Genomic DNA, 20,418 nt, shown 5'->3' with positions numbered 1-20,418 from the left:
ACCAGACTTGTCAGTACTTCTAGCATTACCATCTTCATGACCCAAGTAAGACAAATGAATGGTGGGAAATGTGAAGGTTTTATTGGTGTATTATACTTACAAGTAACTTAAACACCAAGAACCCAAACACATGATCTTACAAATAAAAACATTCTTTAAAAATAACAAGAACGTAAATTAACAATAAAATCTGAACAGAGAAGTCAGGGGTTTAAATAAATGTCAAACAATCTCCAACACAAAAAGCAGTAAAGCTTTTCAATACAAAATCATCTTATCAGATTTACATCCAACACTAGACTGAATCTGTGCATGAAAACAGAAACCTGATCATGAAAACACTAAGTACACTTTTTTCTCTCCCACAATGCACTGGCAGCACAATAAGTCACTACTATCTCAGAGTGCTGAAGCTGTTCCTGGATCAGCTCTGGTAGTAAAGCATCAAGTCATATCAATTGAGCTCATCTCATCCTCAATCAGTATTCAGCATTTTTTGTAATATTAATAAAGTTTCTGTGAGAGCAAACACTAAACATCAGGAATGGTGTCTGCATACTTCATAGATGTCCAACACAAAACTCTGGGGAAGCAATAACTCAAGAGATATGTGGAAAAGTCTTATATTTCATAATTGAGACCACTAAAGTTTCAGTCCAAAGTCTCTCTCTCCTTGACCAATCACAGACTGTCTGAGCGTGACTAATTCAATCAAAAGACCCTGTCGAACTCTGATTGACTAGTGGTGGCAGGGTTTCTGTTCTGATTGGCTGGCTGTTGGGGCATGTGACCTCTCCTGCGTGGTGGTGCCAGGTACTCAAACATGGAGGTGTTGTGCGTGGAGAGCATGTTTTTGAGGTCAGAGGGCATGGGGTCGGACCAGAAGAAGTCGTGGTTGAGAGCGTCGTCGCTGTCTATTCTCTGAGCCGGATCCAGAACCAGCAGTTTATCGATGAGATCCAGAGCGTACGGGTCTTTCACGTAAGCCTTGAGTCTGTCCTTCACCTTCCGCTTCTGACCTTTAGGAAGCTCCATCTTTTGATAGAGTTCATACTTCTTATCCACACCGGGCCAAACCTGAGAGAAATGATAAAAATAGGCAAATAAATACATAATTAACATGAATTCAAGTTTTATATTTATGCTTTTTGTACTCATTTTATATAAAAAAAATAAATAAAAAAAATAAGCAAAGAAATATTCAAGTGGCCAGACCATCAGACAGTGTGAATGAAGCTTTGGGGGAGACTTGAAAACTATTAAGAAATAAAATTAGAACTTAAGAAAAAAAAATAATTTTTGGATTACTTTAAGATTATTTTTAATCTTTGACTTCAGTGTCCAAAAACACATTCTTCTGTTGTGAAAAGTGTGTTTGGTCATCTGAGCATGTAATACAGCCATCCCGCAACTCTTAACTTGGTTAGGATACGTAATTAAAGTGCCCCTATTATGGATTTTTGAAAATTACCTTTCATGCAGTGTGTAATGTAGCTGTGTGTGTGTATGTAAACCATCTGCAAACTTGTAAAGCTGAAAGTGCATCATAAATAAAGTTATTGTCTCTCGAAAGAAAGAGTCGATCCTAAACCTCTTAAACGAGTTGTTCCCATTTCCGTGAAGTTCACAAGTCCCAAGTTAATACACTTGCATAATGCCCGCCTACATTCTGCGTGGACATCCCAAACCCCCCCTCAAACACTCTAGCTTGTTTATGTGGATAGCATGTCGACAAGACGCTGTTCCCTGTGCTGTGAAAGAAATTCAGTTTATTTTCACTTCCAAATGATGAGGCTGGGAAGAATCAGTGGTTAAAATTCATCTTTACTATAATACCACAGCAGTATAATCCCAAACTTTTGCTGTGTTCCCGTCATTTCACTGACGACTGCTTTTCCAATCTCTGCGAGTTCAACGCGGGATTTGTAAAACGGTTGTCCTTGAAAGATGGGTCAGTGCCCAGTTTGTTTGGACCAGCTCGCTCCTCCAAATCACAACCTGACCTATAAGTATGATTAATAATTGTTGCTTTAATGTTCTGTCGAGCGTGCAAAATATGTAGTTTTGTGTGTTGTGTATATACTCAGTGCAGCTGTAGGTCTCTGGATAACTCACGTTATACTTCTGCTAATCAGCTGTGGGCCCGCTATTGTCTAGAAATGTGTCGATTAATATAGAATGTCTGTCGTTCTTACTACTTTGAGTAATGATAAAGGATGGAGCAAGACTTGTTTTACAAACATTAATGTTACATCAGTCTTTCACATTATTGCTTGGCTAAAATGTTAGCACTGTTATTGTTACTGTTAATAATCACGTGCACCACAATAAATTAGAAATGTACACATCGGATTGTTGATGGACATACTTGTTAATGCTGATGGTGAGGAATTACAGATGCAACATCTCATGATGAATGTCAAACTGAGCAGTGTATCACTGAGAAAAGTCCTGCTCAGGTCGTTCGTGGGATGGAGGTTCAGGTTGAATAACTAGTTCTTCTTATATTTCATCATCGGACTCACACTCAGATTGATATAATAAAATTGACTCCAACATTATTGTCTTTATGGTGTGTACAATCGCTGAATCAGTTATGGTAATGGGCATTTGTTTCCGACTTGCGCTCTAAGCGGTAGACCAATCACAACAGACTGGGCCGTCTGGCCAATCAGAGCAGAGCAGGCTCACGGAAAGGAAGTATTTATAGAGACTGAAGCATCTGACGAGTCGTTTGAAATATGCGGTGCTGCGAAATGTATATTATGAGAAAATGAAAGTGTTTTTTGACCTTTGATGCATGTAAACCTGTTGTAACCTTTCAAATAGCATAATAGGGGCACTTTAAGGAGTTGAGACCAAGTCTTAACACTCATGGACCTTTAAGAATCACACTTAATCTCAAGTGTCTTATTCTCAAAAAAAAAGGGAATTCTTACAATTTTGACATTCAAGACTAAAATTTTACTCTGAGTGGTTTTATACATAACAGCCCAGACACAAATGGACACTTCAGACACATTTGAAACATGCTAATATTAATATTAATAGTAATCATTCTCAGTTGACTATTTGTGATCTGATCTCCCACAAGAGATGTTAATGGATCTGTAATGTTGTGTGTGTGTTACCTCAGGAGTAATAGAGCCACATAGCTGGCTAATGAGGGTGAGCTGGTGTTGTTCTGTGTTGCCCTGCATGATAGGGCTTCTGGTCCACATTTCCGCCATGATACACCCTCCACCCCACAGATCTATAGGAGGCCCGTAGTCTCTCTCACCTATATTTAAAAAAAAAAAAAAAAATTATATATTTATATATATATATATATTTTCAAGAAATACACAAAGTGAGAAACCATCAACCTAATCCCACAAAAAAGGAAAACAAACCGTTTCAATTCTGTTCAATTCAAGAAACGAAACAGCAGATATGATAATCTTACTAAGTGATATAATTTCCTGTCAGTTCTCTGTCAGCCCTCAAATTTCCTGTCAGTTCTCTGTCAGCCCTCAGCCCTCTAATTTCCTGGCAGCCCCCTTTTTTTCTTACATACATGCAAATGAGTATGTGACAAAGACAGTCAGAGAGAGAGAGTGCTTCAGCCAGGTGATATTGATAAAATTTTAATGCATGTGTTCAAAGGATCTATGAATCAATTCTTTCTACATTGTTCTTATACATAAAAAATTCTCAGTGAGCAGGTATTATCTTTTTCTCATCATATTTTTGTCAACAGGATCTGGTTTCCATTTATCATTGAGAAAAAGTGTAATACAAGAATGTATCAAAATGAATCTCAACAGGGTTTCTCTTCACTCACCCAGCAGTAGTTCAGGTGGTCGGTACCACAGTGTGACGACCCGGTTTGTGTAGCGGTTCCCCTGACTGTTCTTGGCCAAACTAAATGCTCTGGCCAAACCAAAATCAGCCAGCTTCAGAACACCATCTCTGGTGATCAGAACATTAGCAGCCTTCATGTCTCTGTGGAGGATCTGACACAAACACACAGAACACTTCAGTCTGAGCCTATAAACATTGTGGTGATAACCCTGTGCCTGTTTCCTACAATATTAAAGGGTTAGTTCACCCAAAAATGAAAATTCAGCCATTAATAACTCATTATTGGCCGGCTCCTGCATCGGCATCACACACACGTGACCAGAGCCGGCTAATACTGAGCCGGCATTCGGACGTAAGCACTGAAGCTCTACAACTAAAATAGCGTAGCGGTATGACAGGGGACAGACGAATTTGATGAATAAAGTTGTTATTTTTGTTTTTGTGCACAAAAAGTATTCTCGTCGCTTCATAACATTAAGGTTGAACCACTGTAGTCACGTTGACTATCAATGTCTTTAATACCTTTCTGGACTTCAAAAGGTGCAATGTTGTGGCTGACTGTGTGGATCGGATACCCTCGGATTTCATCAAAAATATCTTAATTTGTGTTCTAAAGACAAACGAAGGTCTTACAAGTTTGGGACGAAATGAGGGTGAGTAATTAATGACAGAAATTTCATTTTTGGGTGAACTAATCCTTTAAGTTACATTTACCTCAGGTAATGTGGGAATACTGCCATGTCTCACCTTGTTTCTGTGTATGTAGTAAAGCCCGTTCAGCAGCATCTGCATGACCTTCTTAATCTCAGCCAGGGTGAATTTAACATTAGCGTTGCTCAGCAGTCCAGCGAGGTCATGCTCACAGAAATCAAACACCAGATAGATGCTGCCCTTATAACGGTTAAACTGGGTGGCTGGAGAGAAAGAGACAAGCAGAATAAACTGTTACTGGCATTATCGAATCAAATCAAATCATAAGGTTGCCCTACAAATAAAGCTTATCCGTCAGTTTGACGAATGAGCTGTCAATTTTCCTTCATGTTTTATTTTCAGACATCATTAGAATAACATAACAGTTGGTATTTTAACATGACGTTATAACAAGAATATCTATGGCAAGAGCTCTTTTCAGTCGCTGCTTTCTTTTCCTTATGATTACTGCTGTATTAGTATGAAAAGGACAACATACACTGCACACTTGTGGTTTGTTCTCCCGGTATAATTTATGATAAATCCCATTAATAATTCACTGGAATGCACGTTTTTCCTCCTCAAATCCTCACATCCCTTTTCAGGTTTGTTTTCACAGTTAAATACAATTTATTATCTGTCAAAATGATGGAAATCACTTTGAAATAGTATGACGCAATGCTGAAGTTAATGAACATTTTTGATTAAGGCAACATATGTTGCATAATACAGATATATATTACTACAGTGATATTTAACCCGTCCATTATTGCTGTGGAAAGAATCGCGCTTTTTCATGGCCTGTTGAAAGTACCTTGTTGATGCTTTTACACTTTTAAATGTCCTTTTAATGTTTGATGGTGGAAGGGTGAGTAGAATAATGTCATCTCAACATATTATTGTGTTAACAGAGAGAGCCTTTCACTGATTGTTTACAGCTTAACGGAAGTGACACCCATAATTCACGCAAAGCATCACGGGGTGTAGGAATAAGGTGTATAATGCCACATTTACATAAACACAAATCTTCACCTTTTGTTCTGCAGATCTCAATGAGGTTCACCACATTCTCATGTTTCAGCAGCTGTAAGATCTTGATCTCCCTCAGAGCCGTGATGGGAAACTGAGAAGGAAAGCACAAACCCTCATAGAACAAAATGCAGGATGACATCTGCATATTAAATCAACAGAACAACTTGATTTATGTAGGATGGAGCTGCATATTCTCACCCCTTCTTTCTCATTCTCCATAAGTACTTTTTTCAAAGCCACCTTCTTCCCCGTCTGTCTGTGTTTGGCCTTGAACACCTCCCTTCAGAGAGAAAACACATCAGAGAATCACTAAACCTCACCGATAATCCAGTGAGAAATCACATATAGCATGAGGTTTAATGAAAATGACCCACATGGTCATTATATCAGCCACTGTTTTCCTGACAGTGGATTATAGCAGTTATAAACATTAAGGTATATAATGTTATATTTACTCACACAAGCATCAAATACTCACCCGAAAGTTCCCTGGCCGATCTTCGCCAGCTTCTCATATTTAGAGAACTCATCACAGAAGGGAAACTCGACCCCATCATAGTATTTAGACATGATGGCCGTCTCTCTGTCCGGCCTAACACAAACACAAGAGGAGGAGCTCTCATTGACTTCTGGCGTTCTTACATTGAGATAATTATAATTATAATACTCTTACAGACGCATTTTGGCAGCATTGTATTTTAATAAACACCATATTTAGTCTTTTAAGAGGCTGTTTTGGTTGTGTGAGTGATTTCATGTCGCTCATTCGGCCCGGACAAAGACACAAAACCAGACCCACACACAGAAATATCAGCTTTACAGCCTCGTTTAAAAGACTAAATATATTTAAACAGTACACCTGGGTGCTTGAAATGTTCATGATAAACAAAAGTGATGTTTTAATATTTTAAATTACTGATAAAAGATATAAAATTATTAAAATGTTCGTACTTATCCCCGCCGGCGGAGCTTCCGGTTTTGTCACGCTGCATCCTTGCTGTTCCTCTGCGATCCGCAGGACGGATTCAACCGGGTCAAGAAAAACTCTACCGCCACCTGTCGTCCGGAAGATCCTCAGTCTTGTATGTAACTTCCTCTACAGTCAAATGCGTTTCAAAACATTTTTGTATTAACAATATTTATTGTATTATATACTAATGTGTGCATCATTTTTACTCTTGTGCATTATATCTAATCTCATCAGCTCAACTGGTAATTAAACAACATACATTTCAAAATATATAGGAAAAATATGATTTAACACAATACAGACAACATTCTTCACATTGTTTTTATTCAATGTCAATCTGGTATGTACAGTACTTTTTAATAGCACCCTATGGCACTTTAAGACAAGAGTGGTGTAATCTTAATCGATCAAAATTGTCACATTATTGATATAATAATTATCCAATTTTTTAAAGATAACAAAAATATTCCAAAAACAAACTACCATATTAAAAAAAAAAAAATCCATGTTTCATTTGAAGATAGCAGTTTCTATTTAGACTAGTACACACTCTCCCGTCTTAACTACAGTACATAAAATGCTACAAAAAAAATTAAATTACACTTATATTCAGATTTGATTGAAAACAGTCAATTTTTATACATCACCAGTCCTCTGATGTATATACACACACAAAACATTTAACGGATTTATTTACTATGAACAGATGTGGGCACCTCAGTGTTGGCATGCTTTGAACATCGTTTTGCATCCACTTGAACGTATGAATGCAAACTCTCCCATGCATGTGTTAGAAATTACAAATTAATATTACATTATTAAAGAAGTGTTTGTTATGACACAATTCTTTCAGTGCAATAAAAATAACACTAACACTGATGGGTAAGTAACCTGAAAAACATCAAAATTGTAGTGTAAAACAAAGAAGATTACACAAGTGAATGCACTTTAAATACTTCAAATCAAAGTAAACATGAACAGCTCAAGTAGATTTGAATTTATGTGCTCTTTACATAAACAGGTGAACGCTCAATGAACAGGTCCAGTGATCTTCTGAAGTCAGGATGTAGAATGCATGGATTCTAGAACAGATTTCAATCATGATTTGCAGTAAATCTTCTGAGACTGAAATGTAGTGTGACGAAGGGTTTAGGCACTAGGTGGCGCACTTGCTGTGTTTGTCTGAATGCATATGTCTATTATGAGTTTAAAGCAGGGTCCAAGTGTTTCAAAGCCCCTCCCACCAGGTGTAAGCTACCTGTGATGAGGACGTGTATGTTCACGGCCTCTCGTAGCGGCGCGGCTTTCGCGTTTATGCTCGGTTTAACGGGTATGACGCATATGTTTGGGTCTGACAGAACAGAGTCTCTTCCCTGACTGATCCACTGCAGGGCGCTGAGGATGCAGGGAAACACCAGTGTGTCGCTGTGCCTTTCGGCCACTAAGGGCAAACCGCCCCCGATCAGAAGCTCCGCCTCTGGCTTCTCCTCCTGGCCATTCAGAATGCGCCAGCTCTGCTGGTTGTCCAGGCAACGTGTAAGCATGTTCTCCACAGAAACGTTAAAGTTCTGTTGGTCTGAAAGGACAGAGTGTGTTAGTAAAATACAACTTAACTTTCCACACTGGCACAAACATGACACTGTAATGCAGCATGCTAACTGAAATGAAACCTCACAAGTGACTGATTTGAAATATGAATGGCCACTTACAAAAAGAGCACATGAGACTCAACTAAAACTCACAAGTTGAGTCCAATGGTCTGATGTTGAGATTTTGCTAAGCAAATAACTTGATATTCTAAAAAGCAAAAAACTAAAATACAAACATTTTAAATTAGACTGAAATATTTCTATGAATGCTTTTCTATGGAAGCTCGCCATGGAATAAACAAATTAAAAAGGTAATTACGACTTTTTCCTCTCACAAATCGTGAGATATAAACTCGTAATTGCGAGTTATTTTGCATTTATGATAATTAAAGTCTTCAGAATTGCGAGATAAAAAGTCGCAAATACCTATTTTATTTTTTATTCTGTGGTGGAAACAAGCTTCCATACTTTTCAGTGCTTAAAAAAAAAAGCACAAATAAATCTAAAATAATACAAAATAAATTTATATAAAGTTTATTATTCTTTTATAAAATGTTTTAGAATATATCATATTATAATATTAATGGAAATCTTCAATATCTTTGAAATGTATTTTGGGATTGCCTGATTGTGCTGCACATTTTGGGCTTAAAAGTCATAATTTTTGAACACTATTAGCATTAGGAATAAAACAATCATGACTAAAATGTTGCCTATGTAGACAGCATCCTTGAATTTAAAAGAGTGCTTAAGCTGTGGTGGTCAAAAACACACAAACACAGTTCTTTAAGCTGTCCCGATGAAAGGTCCTGACCCAACTATAACATTTATAGTATACTACTATATCTATATAGTAGTATCTACTATATAGATATTTTTAATATCTATATAGTATATATCACTGACTAGATCAGGGGTGTCCAATCCTGCTTCTGGAGGGCCACTGTCCTGCAGAGTTCAGATCCAACCCCAATCAAAAACACTCAAGGTCTCACTAGGTATGCTAGAAACTTCCAAGAAAGTTAGAGCCAAAAGCCCAAAGTATAGTTCACTTTTTACACATACACGAGGGTCAGCGTACAGTGCACGTGATGCGAATTTTGTCATCAGAAGAGTATGCATGTATTGTACACCCACCGCCAGATTTTTGTAACCGCGTGTACTTTGTACGCACAGGTTGCACATGCCCATTTAATTTTTTTTTTGCAGTAATTAGTTTATCCACAAGGTGGCAACTGTGCCCTGGGCCTTGAAGAAAACCTGCATAAACAGAACAGACCGGAACGCATGCAAGCTACAGTGACAATGGAGGCCTACGTAGATGAGAGATTGTGCGAAGAGGTTAGAAAGTATCCGCATTTGTACAACTCTAGCATGAAAGAATGCAAAGATGTTTACATGGGTTGTAACTCGAGAGATTGCTCAAAACCGCGCGTGCGTCGAACGCCTGTGTACGCGTACGAGTCAAATGAAGTATACTTTGGAAGACAGTGCATTCGACTGTGTTTGTACACTAGCGTACGCATAAAAAAAAAAATGAAGTATACCCAGGGCTAAACTCTGCAGGACAGTGGCTCTCCAGGACCGAGTTTGGACACCCCTGGACTAGATTTCATATCATCTCTGGATCTCTTGGTCTGTGGCTGGAAGCATCTCTTACCTGCATTACATGTCGCTATGGCCTCTGTGATGTTCGGACAGAACACGGCAAAGTCGAAATGGCAGGGCTAAAACATACAGCATTTCAAAATGAGTCTCTGTGTTAACTTAGAAGAGTGACATGATTAAAAAGCATGAATTGATAACTCACCGCAAGCAGTTTGAGCATGGCGGCACAGTCTCTCTCTCCTGTGGCGTTGAATAAGAGAACCCTCACCACCGAACCCCTGCAAACAAAAAGTTAATGATAACAGCACTGCTGTAGGTTCTGTTCTACTGCATGTGTAAAGATTTCAGTCTTGAAGCCATTAATCCTAATGTATATTATAAAACAAAAATGCAAATAAACAGAGCAAGGCATTCTTTACCCAGCATTTCTCTCATGATGTGTTGCGATCTCATTAAACCAGCGGACACAGGCCTGCATGCTGCGTGTGGTATGAGCTCCGTCCAGGAAATACGTCACAGGGCCGTGTTTTACAGTCTGATTGCGCCCAGGCCACTCAGTCTCTGCAAGACCTGTCAAAACATCATACATATTGTATATTGACTACAGTTTTGATGCACTAAGACCTTTCCATTTGGTAATTTTGTAACAAAGTGGTTATATATCTAGGCTAAAGTCTGCAGGTGTAACAATTTCGAACAAAATCAGACCAAAACTAAGTTTGTTTAGAGTTTCAGATGATTGAAACAGTTTGCAAAAGCAAACTTTCATGGAAATCTTCTCCGGTTCATCTCTTCTTTTCAGTCAGTTGAGGTCAGACATGAGTAAAAACATAAACACACTGGAGAGCTGCTTTATAGTAGAAACTGAAGTTGTAATTCTATTTCAAAGTGACACTGACACGGTTTTTTCATGTTTAATATTGTAAAGCTGCTTGCTTTAAAGTAATCTATTGTATAAAGTACTGTATAAATAAACGTGAGTGGACAGTGCCGAATTGCAGAGATTGTGCAAACGTATCCACATTGCTATGATCAGATGCTTTTTTTACTGCTTTAGTCAAGGGTGCTCAATGTGTTTTGGATTAGCTTTTAATTAGGCTGTATAGTGTGTTTTTACAGACCTTTGATCATTGCAGGGCTAGGCTGGAATGCTGGAGCTGGACTCACACCGCTGAACTCTACTAGAGATGACGCAGGATCTGAGGAACAAAAAGCTGATTAAAAACACAACAAAAGAGATGTGAACTAATCCACAAAGAGTCAGGAACACACACCTGTGAGGAAGTGTCTCTGCAGCCAGGTTTGTGAGAGTTGTAGAGCCAGAGAAGCATTGCTGCGCTGATGGTCACCAGCTAAACCCAACCGGAGTGAACCCTCGCTCTCATAGTCGTCCAGATCAGGACACACTGACAACGAACACTGAGAGAGAAAAACAGAGAACAATGTCAGCAAATGAACTGTATTTTGAACTGTGTATCTGCAGCATGTTTGTATTTCTCACCCCAATTTCTTCTGCTCTCTCTTGAAGCACCTTCATCGGCCCGTCAGGCTGTTTAACTGTGAACGCAGGAACCCCCGTCTGCAATAAACACACATTCACTGAATACCTTCAAACAGACTCAGTTTTTACTAGGGCTGGGTATTGAGATGATTTTCACGATTCGATTCAATTACTGTTCACATGCTTGCGATTCGATTCGAGTCCAATTCCGATTCGATTCAATATCGATTATTTTGGATGTAGTATATCAGTTACAGTACATGCCAAATTTTCTAGAGGAAAAAAGTCTCTCAACTAATGCTGTAAACTGCACATGGGTGTCATTTGGTACTACTATAATACTGAAGGTTAAATTAACTTATTTATATACGAACACTTAAATTACACTCAATGATGTTTTTTATTATAAATAAAGTTTAGAATTACATAATCATATTCCTACTCCAATTTGTTTTTTTGAAATATAAACATTTAAATCATGACTGTCATAACTGATTTATTCAAACATGCATTAAATATTGAAGAACATTATAATGAATATGTAACGGTGCATATCTATATTTATCAGAATGCTGCTCTCTAGAGTTCACTTTTCTAGCTGACTAATGAGTTTATGGTCACTGAATATGTTTTTCTGAGGTAAATGTGACCTTACGTGACATTGTTTACAAGCTGTTTTATTAACGTCTTTACGAGGTTGAAACACTGATTGAGCTATTACACGAGACATGATACAGATTTCGGTAAGTTGTACTGTATATTTTAACATACCTTCAGATGTTCATTCATGTTTATTTCGTGCTGTAACTGGTATTAAAGCGGAGGAGAGGATGTTCACATGCGCTCCGTGTTGCCGCTTCTCTTTAACTGAGACGCTACAGCGATCACATTAAACAGCGCCAAAACGGTATTTATATTTTGAATCTCATAATAAGATGGACGTCATTTGAAATCTGAGACTTTGCTTCATATCAAAAGTAACAAAGCACAAATAATATTGTGGTTTATTGGATGGGAGGCGCGCTACATGTTCTGTTCATTCATCAACTGAAAACAGACTTGACTAATCGATTCTTGGGATTTAAGAATCGATATCGGTTCGTAAAAATGAGAATCAATTAAAATCGAGAAATCAATATTTTTTACCCAGCCCTAGCTTTTTACAGTCACAACGCTCAAATGTTCACCTTAAAAATCCCTCCTTTCTGCCAGGCAATTTTCTCAATGCTGTCTCCCAGTATGCTGGTGTGATCTATGCCCAGAGAGGAGATACCACACACCCAGGGACGCCTAGGACACACGAGAGACATTTCAAGAACTTTAAAGTGAAGTGTGTCATTTCTTGTAAAAATATTTAAAGTGCCCTTATTATGTTATTTTAAAGGCTCCTAATTTTGTTTGAAATCAGATTTGTAATGGTGGCGGCCCGTCCAAAATAATCTTTTAGTTTAAGTAAGTTAAGATAGGTTGAATCCTATCACAAAAAGGTACAAAATATACCACCAGTTACATAAAATTAAGGAAAACACACCACTATAAATCATAACATAACACTGGATGCAGATCAATAGAATATATTTGCAAAAATCAAGTAATCAGGGGAGAAAATCAGCATTTCTCACAACAAATCACAATTTTAAACTCAGAGAAAGAAAGAGAAAAAAAAAAAAAACAGTATGAGAAAAATATAAATGATAAGGTCAGTCTGGGAATACTGGTAATAACGGTAGTTTCACGTGTCCATTTCACTTCACATTATCGCCCCAAAAAGAACCAAAACACAAAAAAAACAAAAAACAAAAAGGGAGCAAAGCAAACAATTATTTAAATAAATTCTCAAAAGTTCCCAAGTTCGTCAAAAGAAACAAAAAAACTATATGCCAATAGGCGAAACACGAAAGTTCAGATGTGAATGAATGCGTGACTTTGTAGGCTAGTGTGTGCGCGTGTTGTTGTGGCGAGTGGAGTGTGTGTGTGTTGTTTTTGGGGAGGTCTTCGAGAGAGTTTCAGAGGACTTGCATGGAGAAGAAATACCTGAGCTCTCTCTTCTGCTGGGAAACGGCACGATGTTGCTCTGCAGCTAGTGTTAGGAGTAAAGCGTTGCTTTAATCACACTCTCGTTGGCCAGGGCAAATTCAGTGTGTGAGCCCCGTCGTCACGGAAGAGCTGGAACAAGTTTTCAGCACTCTTCTGCAGGGAAACGGCACGGTCTTGCTCTGTAGCCAGTATTAGGAGTAAAGCGCTGCTTTGGTCTCACTCTCATTAGCCACGGCAGATGCTGCGAGCCGCGTCACGGAAGCGCTGGAGCTGGTTCAACAGGTAAGTCGATTCTACTTCCTCCCTCGACCACTTCACATCCTCTCTCCAAGTTTTACTTCCCTTTTATAAATTTACACCTAATTGTTTAATTGTTTCAAAACCGATATGGGCATGGATGGATGGCTGGAAGGCTCGCGGACTTCCGCACCGTCACAGATTCAAATCGCATTTTTGGAAATCTGTTTCAGTCTGACTGCTCTGATCGGATTTCGCATGGTTTATGTGACTTTCTCACGCCACATAAAACATAAACTTCAGACACTGTTATAGGAAACATGCTGAAAGCCACTGCAGAAACAAGCTTGTGTTGTTGCAGAGTGTTGGACGAGCAGAAAATGACAATGTAACGGACTCCTCCATGTTGCGGTTGCTGTTGTTGTTTTTGGCATATACCTACCAACTCAACACCATTCCCATAGAAACCAATGCAATGTATCTCGGAAAGCGAAAGAGTGGCATGGACATGCAAATCGGATCTGAACAGTTCACAATGTGGACAGTCAATAATTTTAGCTCAGATACACAAATAATCAGATTTGGACTGACAGTGTGAACGTAGCCTTAGAGACTAAGATAATATTAAATAGTAGGGGAGATGATTTTATAAATAAGGACCACTGATGGGTTCATGTTGTCAGTCAGGATCATGATTGCTTTGATAAGGATAATGAGGATACACTAAACTTTTGAAGAATGCAGATCAATGATTGGTTGATTTGAGAGGAATGTGTCACGCTTAAACTATGAAGCCAGATGAATGAAGATGAAATGGCTGAAACTAGGCTAACGCGGCACAAAGAGAGAATTAGACACGCTACACTGAAGCAGATGGGAGGGAGATCAGAAAACACTGCTCTGGTACCTAATGATATTGGTGCAGTCATACGCTCCACCGATCCCCACCTCAATGACAGCCAAATCAACCTGAGCAAGAGGCGGAGAAATAGAGAATTTAGCTCAATTAATAATCAGCATCTATAATCTTGCTGATCTCTGAGACAAAATTATTAAACTTCAACATTGCTGATAAAAGAGTGCTAAAAATCATATGCTAATATATGTGGGTTACATTTCAGGCTTAATTGTCATAATAAAATGTATAAATATACAGACAATACTGGTCAGTAATGTTACTCACCTTCTCCTGCAGAAAGACGTGGAAGGCCAAGATTGTGAGAAAGCGAAAATAAGCAGGCATGCTGCCGCCATTGGCATCCTGAAAGGTCAAACGTAACTGTTATAACACAAAAGTCTTTTGCACTTTTAGATATCACTCATATAATATTATTGTTGTGCTTTGCCATTTATGTAGGATACATGGATGTGAATGCTCAAACATGCATTTCAGGTTCAAGTGCCTGAACAAACAGCACTGTTTCCTTCCTCACATGACTGATGTGTTGTTGTGATTATGCAATTACAAGACCAGACGCCTCACATTTACACTTAACACAATTAACATGGTACAGACACAAACCCAGAGGAGCAGTCAGCAGGAAACATGCAATCCTTTCACAGGAATTATAGCAACCAGATCATTGTATAAAGCTACTACTAGGATCAAAAATCCTTCAGAGGTAAAAAGCTCAGATATTTGCACATTTTCACTCACAGCAGTGGATAAAGGAATTTAAAGGGTTCATGTTCTATTATTTTGCATAATTTCTTGCACCAAAAACGCTATTTTTCACGGCTATTTCCCACCCTCTCTCTGAGACAGAACCAAACAGGCTCTTTTCACAACTGTAATATATGCAAATGCAAATATTTATATATGCAAATCACAACTGTTATTGGCTTATCTTTACCTATCAGCATATATCACACTCTCATCATATGTTAAGGTTTGTGTCATAACCATTGTAATTTATGTTTTCACCGTTAGTTCTCATAAATGGTCTGATGTATAAATGTAGACTGTGTACTTGGGAAGGAGTTTGAGTTGTCAAAGTCTAAACTGCATATTGACTTTTGTTTCAAAAGGGGGAGAAAAATAACATCCGGCTCACCTTTGTCTCCTCCAGTCGCCTGTACACCTGCCAGAAGTATTTGGTGAAAAGCTCTTTTCCTATTGGCTGCCCGTTGATTCTAATTCGCTCTCTCACTTGCACCAAATGAGGTGAACTAAAAATCAAGAAAACATACAAAACAACCAATTCACACAAGATAACACATGAAATGTAAAGACTTTACTACAGTGTTTGTTTAAGCCCTATATACCCTCTGAGGTCTTGCTGTGAACAATGGTCAGTGATTATGTAAATCATTAAGCTTGAGATAAAGTTCAACTAAACAAAACTTAGGACAGACTGATTACATAATTTACAAGGTAATACTGACGCAACACATAGCTTTACTTTTTACTCTGAGAGCTGGTTTATTTCAGTGAAAGATCAAGCAAAGTTCAGCGTGAACTTATATGTATGTCCATGTATGAATGAACAGTGGAGTTACACAACACTTAAAACCCCTACAGCTCCCACAATCACCACAGAATGACTATAAACACACTTTATCTCTAAACACTCGATTATTCTGACTGGTTATAATACCTGTAGAATCCAGTGCGGAAGCCATAGTTTCTCAAAATCTGTTCTGTAAAGGCACATGTTGAACCCTGAGAAAAATAAAATAATTTCAGCATTTCATTAAACTTTTTTTTAACATCATTCAGTGATTAATCCCTCATTTAACTGGTTTACCTTTCCTTTTGTTCCAGTTACGTGAATAATATTGAGACGATCAAGTTCTTCTACCTGAATACACAGAACACATCAGTTAAATGGTTACTTACAAAAAATATTTAAATAAATACAGATTTGAACATGATTCAACAAGTCAAGAAGAGAAAGAACTTGGTTTCACGATGCATTGCAAAATTGAGTTTTAGTTGCCGATGTGCCGTCACACTTAGGCATATATTGACTGTTCATGATGACTTTAAATGTGTTATATAATAGTTTTACAGTTATAACAGTTATACAGTCTTGATCATTTGTAATTAAGGGCCAAGCACCGAGGGTGCATAGGCACCTATTGTATCAGTTGGCGTTCTTCTTCCGCTCTGCCCAAAGAACCGCTTGCAGGAAAGTTGTGAAATTTGGCACGCTGATAGAGGCCAGTCTGAACTGTCACCATAGACAATTTGGAGTCTCTAACAAACTAAAACAAAATTCTTTTTTTTTTTTTCCTGATTCCTTGGCTCTAGACGATTCGATTGCACCCTATGACGTTGTGTTCCATCATGAAAATTTTCCCGCCATTTTGAATTTTCCGAAAAACCTACTTTTTCTAACTCCCAGACCATGCTGACAAAAAGTTGTGGAATTCAAATCGATTTGTCAAACCGTTTTCGAAAAAATACACAAACGAATTTTACATAGCGCTTGCGAAAATAGACGTAAGGCTGTGTTCTCCTCAATGCTCCTCGCACCTACTGGTCTGGAGATACGAAAAATGGCTATGTTTGCTTATACATGCGGTTTGTCCAAAAATCATAAAAGTGGTCTCGTTAGATTAGAGGCGTCATGCCTGAATGGTATCCAATTTCGGCCATTTTGGGCATCAGCCATTTTGACTTTTGTAGTAAAATGCTGCATTTTATTAATGCACGAACATATCATTATGAAACTCTGTATGCGTCACTGGCATGATGCCCTGAAGGAGTCTGAGAAGTTTTGGACCAGCGCCACCTAGTGGTGAAAAAATAAATAAATAAATAAATAAATAATAATTACATGCTTATAACTTTGGATGTTCATAAATATCTATAACTCCTAAACAAAATTAGATATTTTCATGAAATCTGACACGCATATGTATGGGGGCACTCTGAGGACACAAAAAAGCAGTGGGACTATAATTGAACAAAACATGAAATTGGCTCTAACTACAGCACTGTTGGTCTGATTGACTTCAAAATTGACATGCAGTGTCTTTTTCTCAGTTGATATCATAGTCCATTATGACATTGTTGATCTGCTGCTAGCTTCCTTGTTTGCTTCTGTTATGCTTGGTCCCTTAATTGCTGCTTGCAGCTATATTTTATAGTAGTTTTGAGACTTTTGTTTCTATTTGTTACAAAACATGAAGCTGTTTTTGCATGTTAGCTGTTATATCAGACTCATTTGTTTTTAATCTTATCTTTTTTTGTGTGTCTGTGAAGTTGCAAATAAAAAGAAAATAATGAAGCAAAATTAAGTACCTTTTATATGTAAAGTATTTAATTTACTGGATTATCTGAAGATAGGCATTATCACATGGTTACTTAATATACAAAATATACAAAGGCTAACGCAATTAAATTATAGAAATCTAATTTAAGCATACACTGAAATTGAATGAATACTTTTTATACAATATTTACTTAATTCACTAAAAAAACGGAATATGTATATTATTCATTCACTACGCTCTCAAACGCATCTATTAATCGGTTAAGGAGGAATGGTTATTTGCCAAGACTGATACCAAAAAGGCCAAATAACAGCTGATTTACTGACATAAATAGTGGTCTATTATTTGTGACAATACAGTTACCGTGATATAAAATTACTCATACTGTGATATAAGGATTTTGGTCATACCGTCCGCCCCAATCATAAGTAATGTTAGTGTAGTGTAGCTGAGGTTTGACACCTTAAGTCCTGCCCGCTGGAGAAAGCCTCTCATGGCCTGCAGCTGGAGCTGAGGATGACCTCTCTCTCTCTTCACCTGCTCCAGAGCGCTGGCATTGGTCTGGAGCGTGTTGAGGGTGCACACCGCATCCTGAAAGACATTCATGATGCTACAGCTAGATCTCAAAGACTTCATGCCATCTCAAACACCAACCCATGGAGCAAGACACCAGGTTTACATCCAATATAGATTTATGACTCGCAATACATATGCTGGAAGTAAATATTCAGAGAATAGCCAGATATCCATGTGGAGCTCTAGTCTCTACAACCTGAGGCTTTACTGCTGCTTTACTAACAACACTGAACTTCTGAACTCTTTCATAATATTTAGTCAATGTTTAGCCTGAATATCTGGTGTATGTACTACAATCATATTACAACTGACAAATAAAAACTAAATATGTGATGCAGAATATGCTGAATGTTTTGGTCGGTTGGTGAAAGTGATCAGATTAATCATATGAGCAACTGGCATATTACGATCATATATTCATACTATGATTATATTCACTTAATGAAACATCCTCCCTTGTCTAGTAATGTAAGATGGTGTGAATTTAGTCCCATATACATACATACATACATACATACATATAAAACTTCATTCATTTTTTATTTTACCTTGTTTTTTAAATATTTTCCCTGTATTTCTAACATTTTTTCCAACGTATTTAACAAGCACTGTCAGTATGTTGACAGACTAATAATATCTTATCAGATTTGACATTTACCATCCACTGTATTAACTGTCATCTAATTATTTAATGAATATAAAATGACACACATACATCTCAACTATGAATAAAATGAGATCTTCACACACATGTATTTAATCCTCAGTTATGGCTGCCTGAGCACATGGCCTGAGAGTATGCAGAATATATGGCAAGCTGATTTAACAGCTATTGCTTAAACTAACTAGTATGTATTTTTATGTTAGCAGTACTTATTAGTAACTAATAAATAATCCAAATGTAATTATTAATTACACATTAGTAGTACTAATTCATTTTCTATCATCCAAATAGTTTCTATTTATTTGTTACTTGTAAAAAAAATTGCATTTTGTAAACAGTAACCGTTACTTCCAAATAGTGACAAGTTTCTATTTCTTTGTTACTGGTAACAATTTGTATTTCGTAACAGGTAACCGTAACTACTAGGAAAGTCACTAGAAGCAAATAAATAAGTAGTATCTCATAAATAAGTGCTAATAACATTAAAGTAGATTATTTATGGATGAATGTTATACGGCTTGCCATAAGACCTTAATGGAGTGCACATGATACTCCCACCACGCGCACAGTACGCAGGAAAAAAATTGCCGCTCTTTGTTTTTAAACTCTAACGGCTGATGTAACAACTGTCACGGATGAATCAGCCGCGTGCGCTGGATTTACAGAATTATTTTATATGAGCCAAAACAAAACTTCCAGCCTAAACCTTCCAGGTAAAAACAAAGTGCACAAACTTACCATTTATTGTAAATTAGTTCCATAGATACGCATAACATTTAGACAAGAGCATTCGAATGCTTTACCTGATAGTCCATTCTTCGGAACCGCGGAGCAGCTTTTGTGCTGGAGAACCTCAGTGACAGTTCGGCAATGTTGGTCCAGTGTCGGTTACGCGCCGAGACTTCGGTACACGCGCGTAAACGCTCCAGCACGCGGAACAGGCGCATGGTGACTCGTAGAGTGCAGGAAGCAGCACCAAATTTGGGGAGTTTTCCTGTCAATATGGAACTCCTCGTCATACCACGCCTCCTTTATGTTTACCATACAGATTTCACTACTGTTTATTGTTATTGTCAGTGCGAATGACAACAATCTGGTGCATTCGGATAAATAGAGAAGAATTAAATGATGATTTGTGATTCGAGGAAGGCGGTTTGCAAAGTAAAGAGGCTGCAAAAGCGGACAGTTGAATCAGCACAACATTTCCAGTTCGCTGTCGATTAAGAGCACAGCAGACATCCTGTTTTAACCAGGTTGCATGTTCGTAATCTCAGAAAAATATGTCGCGCTGCACAGCTGCATCTTTAAAAAGCTGGATTTCTCTGGTCTGCCATGCAATGCTCCTGAAACGCTTCTCTCACGTGTCAGCTGTCTTCAAGAGTAGAAGAGCTAGCAGCGCACACATAGTACTGCGCATGCGTATTCTCACTTATAACACGGCACCGCCGCC

At 38.0% G+C, this 20,418-nt stretch overlaps 3 protein-coding genes across 3 annotated transcripts in view; 1 reads left to right on the top strand and 2 right to left on the bottom strand.

Moving 5' to 3' along the window:
* The window catches only part of rpl35 (ribosomal protein L35), a 518,047-nt gene that overhangs the window by 359,999 nt on the left and 137,630 nt on the right, over positions 1 to 20,418 (top strand). The gene's annotated exons all lie outside the window — the stretch shown is intronic.
* On the bottom strand, positions 60 to 6,630 carry cdk9 (cyclin-dependent kinase 9 (CDC2-related kinase)). Its single transcript, XM_051877851.1, has 8 exons — positions 6,517 to 6,630; positions 6,044 to 6,157; positions 5,764 to 5,845; positions 5,566 to 5,656; positions 4,591 to 4,757; positions 3,824 to 3,995; positions 3,132 to 3,280; positions 60 to 1,077 (listed from the first exon to the last, which is right to left on the bottom strand). Exons 1-8 carry the CDS (start codon positions 6,555 to 6,557, stop codon positions 712 to 714), a joined length of 1,182 nt encoding a protein of 393 aa, XP_051733811.1. The 5' UTR covers positions 6,558 to 6,630; the 3' UTR covers positions 60 to 711.
* Positions 6,843 to 20,366, bottom strand: fpgs (folylpolyglutamate synthase). Its single transcript, XM_051877842.1, has 15 exons — positions 19,772 to 20,366; positions 18,191 to 18,319; positions 16,255 to 16,308; positions 16,105 to 16,169; positions 15,562 to 15,676; positions 14,691 to 14,768; positions 14,415 to 14,476; positions 12,421 to 12,523; positions 11,234 to 11,311; positions 11,007 to 11,151; positions 10,854 to 10,931; positions 10,152 to 10,302; positions 9,935 to 10,010; positions 9,785 to 9,851; positions 6,843 to 8,111 (listed from the first exon to the last, which is right to left on the bottom strand). Exons 1-15 carry the CDS (start codon positions 19,985 to 19,987, stop codon positions 7,735 to 7,737), a joined length of 1,794 nt encoding a protein of 597 aa, XP_051733802.1. The 5' UTR covers positions 19,988 to 20,366; the 3' UTR covers positions 6,843 to 7,734.

Source organism: Ctenopharyngodon idella, chromosome 21 (genome assembly GCF_019924925.1).
Source record: "Ctenopharyngodon idella isolate HZGC_01 chromosome 21, HZGC01, whole genome shotgun sequence".
Lineage (NCBI taxonomy): Eukaryota > Metazoa > Chordata > Actinopteri > Cypriniformes > Xenocyprididae > Ctenopharyngodon > Ctenopharyngodon idella.
Note: the sequence above shows the minus strand (reverse complement) of the source record. Positions and strands in the feature narration are given on the sequence as shown.